General features: G+C 43.8%; 1 protein-coding gene across 1 annotated transcript in view; it reads left to right on the top strand.

Moving 5' to 3' along the window:
* Positions 1-4,060, top strand: part of CHIA (chitinase, acidic) — an 11,591-nt gene extending 7,531 nt beyond the window's left edge. The window contains exons 6-11 of the mRNA XM_011948038.1: positions 1,277-1,401; positions 1,582-1,704; positions 1,995-2,181; positions 2,627-2,746; positions 2,834-2,975; positions 3,719-4,060. Coding sequence (XP_011803428.1) covers positions 1,277-1,401; positions 1,582-1,704; positions 1,995-2,181; positions 2,627-2,746; positions 2,834-2,975; positions 3,719-3,966 — 945 coding nt within the window. The 3' untranslated portion in view covers positions 3,967-4,060. The remainder of the gene's footprint in view (positions 1-1,276; positions 1,402-1,581; positions 1,705-1,994; positions 2,182-2,626; positions 2,747-2,833; positions 2,976-3,718) is intronic.
* The last annotated feature ends 504 nt before the right edge of the window (positions 4,061-4,564 follow it).

The raw sequence follows: 4,564 nt of genomic DNA, 5'->3' as shown, positions 1-4,564 counted from the left end.
CAAAAACAAGAAATGGGGAAAAGATTCCCTATTTAATAAATGGTGCTGGGAAAATTGGCTAGCCATAAGTAGAAAGCTGAAACTAGATCCTTTCCTTACTCCTTATACGAAAATTAATTCAAGATGGATTAGAGATGGGTTTGATTTTAATGCTATTAAGTAAGACAGTAAATACAGGAAGAAGTGTAGATTTGAAAGAAGAAGAACTGACCTTGAACGTGATGAGTGTGAGGTATCTGTAGGGCATCCTAATGGAATGCCCAGTAGGCATCAGATAAATATCAGTCTGGAGTCTAGGACAAAAAAGCTTGACTTGATATACTTGGTTTTTAGACTTACTGTCTCCCAAGACAGATTGTTTGCTATACCATGCTATGTAACAGATCATCACCCAGCCTCTGAATAGTTTCAATGTTAAGTAATAGGTGAAAAGTCAATTTCCTTACTTGTTGGATTGCTCTAATGATCAGAAAGGAATATCTCTTTTCTTGGCTGGAACATGCTTCCAGTCATAACTTATAACTTCCGGTCATTGTTTCTAGTGCTGCCTGCAGAAGCAACAGAGAATAAGGCTGCACCTTTTGCAATATATGGACTTAATGTCTTAAGACAGCTGTAATGCCTTGCCTATAATTTCTCTCATTCCAGTTAAGTATCTTAGTTCCTTCAACCAATAACCACAAGACAATTTTCAGGCCCAGTCTTCACTGGAACATACTCTGGCATGCACTAATAGTGCAATTATAAGAACTACACCCAGTACTCCAAATGAGATTATAGTCGCACGGATACAGGTGGATTAATCTCTAGCATTGAATGGGAACCTATCATCTAGCTGTTACCACCTTCCTTATTGGCCAATTCACCATTTTATTTGTTGGGATGTCAGTCCTATAAAGTAGTTCATCTACTTTATGAAACAAATTTCTATACTGCTGGATGTAGGGTATCACTGCAACTATAGCTTCAAAGTATAGAGATACAATGGAACTCTAGTGGTGGTCTGAGACCTGGGTTTTGGTCATTACCTACCTACTAACTCACTGTGGGACTTTGGTGAAAGTGTCCTAACTCTTATGCATATTAGATAGCCATAAAATTCAATAATATTATCTATCCTATCTACTTTATTAGGTTGTTGAAAGACTAAAGTAAAATAAAATATGTGAAAGTAATTTAAGAAAGAGAAGCATTATACAAACATATGTTTATTATTATTATTTAAGGAGCTAAAATTAGCATCATAGATGTCCTATTACGCCTTATTATTCTGTAGGAAATGCGTCAAGCTTTTGAGCAGGAGGCCAAGCAGAGCAACAAGCCCAGGCTGTTGGTCACTGCTGCAGTAGCTGCTGGCATCTCCACCATCCAGTCTGGCTATGAGATCCCCCTGCTGTCACAGTAAGTGATGTGCCTTATCTTCAAACTCCTGGAGGTGTCACTCAGGCACACTAGGCCTGTCCTTGGTCTGGCTTGCTATTCAGGGACCTTGTTTAGGAGGCTTTAGAAGTGGTGTCCTGTGCCTGCGTGGGTGTGGGAAATGACCATCAGAATGATTTTAAATCCTCTACCACACCTCAGGTACCTGGACTACATCCATGTCATGACCTATGACTTCCATGGCACCTGGGAGGGCTACACTGGAGAGAACAGCCCCCTGTACAAATACCCGACTGACACTGGCAGCAACGCCTCCCTCAATGTGGTGAGTCCCCGTACAGATGCAAGTGCAGACCAGAGATGATGATGTTAATCGCACAGAGACTCTGACACATAGTAAACATAAATTCTGCAAGTGTCTCACTTAAACAACTGTCCTCACATTGATCGTATTTCATTAATTACAACTTCACCAAAATGTTTTGAAAAAATAAAAAAACTACTCCATCTGCAATTAACAGCATACAGTTTCACCTGTTGGAATAGAGGACTAATAAAACTAAGAACTGGGTCCGCAGCTGGTTGGGCCCTGTAACTAACCCACTGCCACTGCGGGATTATGCCATGAACTACTGGAAGGACAACGGAGCCCCAGCTGAGAAGCTCCTAGTTGGATTCCCTACCTATGGACATGTCTTCATCCTGAGCAACCCCTCCAACCATGGAATTGGTGCCCCCACCTCTGGTGCTGGTCCTGCTGGGCCCTATACCAGGGAGTCTGGGACATGGGCTTACTATGAGGTACATACATTGGACTGAAAAGTGCTCTGTGAATGCCATGCACTGTGCCTTAGGGCTAGCTAGAATCTGCTGAAATCTTGAATCTTCATTTTGTCTCTGACCTAAATGCTTTAAACACAGCTGCTTAAAGTTCTTAAATAACATTCATTTACATAATCCAAATGAAGAGCATTTAATAATGCATAATATCCCTTCACACAACAGACTACCTTTTTCATGTAATTTATATTAGCACACAGGTAATAAAATAAATATACCTCTCATACTACTGTGGGTTCCCAAAATCATTTGACAAGCAACTTGATCCTCTTTACCACATATAAAAACCTGTAATTAGAAACTGAGCAAAACCCCAACTGGAGACATGAAAGAAGAAAAATTAGAAACATGTTTTTCTTTAATGGGAGTAACATTTAAAAGATTTGAATCTCTTGACTTTTGAAAGATCTGTACCTTCCTGAAAAATGGAGCCACTCAGGAATGGGATGACCCTCAGAAAGTGCCTTATGCCTATCAGGGCAATGTGTGGGTTGGCTATGACAACGTCAAGAGCTTCGATATTAAGGTAAGATCAGTCCCTTAAATGTGCTGAGGTCCCAGCCCTGAGTCCCAGAAAAGCCAGTGATTCCTGTTACCCTCTTTCTTTAAACAGGCTCAATGGCTTAAGAGCAACCAATTTGGAGGCGCCATGGTCTGGGCCATTGATCTGGATGACTTTACTGGTGCTTTCTGCAACCAGGGCAAGTTTCCCCTAATCTCTACCCTGAAGAAGGCCCTCGGCCTGCAGAGTGCAAGTAAGTGACTAGGCGGGAATGCCCAGGTATATAAATGCCCCTTCTCCAACTCAAAAAGCAACCCTGATGTCTTCCCACCTGCCCTCTGCCCAGGGATCCTCTTTCCACTTCACCTCACTGCTCCTGCCCAGGTGAGAGATAGGTTCCACCCTTGAACTGCCATGTCAGGCACATTATGCACTTATGGGAAGCCAGGCCTGACTGGGTGGGTGTTCTAAGTCTGCTAAGTCTTAAGGGTGTGGAAGAGCCTCAAGAAATTATACTAACATCAGTATAAGTATCTACTTCTCTATGAATCCCTTATTCAAAGTCTTTCTCAACCCACCTGGGGAGAGTTAAGAAACCCTCACCAATGCTCACATATCTCCAGTCTGTGATTCAGGGGACGTATTAATTCTCTAAATCTTTTCCAGATTTTTCCTAGAATTTATTGGTTCACCATTTGTGCCCAGATTCTAGAAAAGTGTTTTGCATACATTTGGTGGTTAGTAAATATTTTTTGAGTGATTTGGATGTTATAAGGAAAGAGCAACCTTTTTTTTACAATTGAAAGCAGGCTGGCTTGACACAATAGCTTTACTTAACTCCTGAATATGGAGCTACTTTCTCTTTTGAGTTGCAGAGATCCAGAGCCAGCTGCACCCCACCTCCACACTTCCACTCCCACAGTTCTCTTCACCTCTAGGTGAAGCTTAGAGCCTCTCCCAAGCCCACTAGTCTGCTCTTATTGCTCTGTGTTTCAGGTTGCACGGCTCCAGCTCAGCCAACCCAGCCAACAACTGCTGCTCCCAGTGGGAATTGGAGCGGGAGCAGCGGCTCTGGAGGCAGCTCCGGAGGCAGTGGATTCTGTGCTGACAAAGCCAATGGCCTCTACCCGGTGGCAAATAACAGAAATGCCTTCTGGCACTGCGTGAATGGAGTCACGTACCAGCAGAACTGCCCGGCCGGACTTGTCTTCGACACCAGCTGTGATTGCTGCAACCGGACATAAACCTGACATGGTCTATATTCCCTAGAGTTCCAGTCCCTTTTGCTTAGGACGTATTGCTCCTACCTAAAGTCCTGCAATAAAATCAGCAGTCAAAACCTGAGTGTCCTTGGTTTTAAGTGATGTAGGTGGAAACCTTTTCTAGATATGAAAGCAGGGGCTATGCGTGGGGGTGGAGTGGTGGAGTAGAGTGTGGGAGGAAGTGGTGGAGCTAAAGCACCACAGTCTTCTATCTGCCTGTGTTCATCTGCATGAAGGTTGGAAGCCATAAGGAGGAAATGTCTGAATATTTGGTGCATGGCTGGGATGAGGACATGAAAAGGATAGGTCTGTCACTGGGCAGTTTTTCTCAGGAAGGAGCTGAGGTGCTTCCATGAGACTGGGGGACATAGGCAGTGCTGCCTGGCTTGCTCAAGGAGTGGAAGACCTGGACATTCTCTCCACTTCTACTGAAGACCTAGAGCTGTTCCGGCACCTCCTGGACTGACATCTTTGGGAAGATTTGTGCAGTACACTCCATGTAGGGTGTCTTCCTGGCCAGTGGGCCAGCCAGGCTCCTTTTCTCAGGAGACGACACCTACCATTGGACTCGCAGTGGTGG

This window comes from Colobus angolensis, unplaced genomic scaffold (genome assembly GCF_000951035.1).
Source record: "Colobus angolensis palliatus isolate OR3802 unplaced genomic scaffold, Cang.pa_1.0 Scaffold273, whole genome shotgun sequence".
NCBI lineage: Eukaryota > Metazoa > Chordata > Mammalia > Primates > Cercopithecidae > Colobus > Colobus angolensis.
This window is presented reverse-complemented; position numbering and strand designations above follow the sequence as displayed.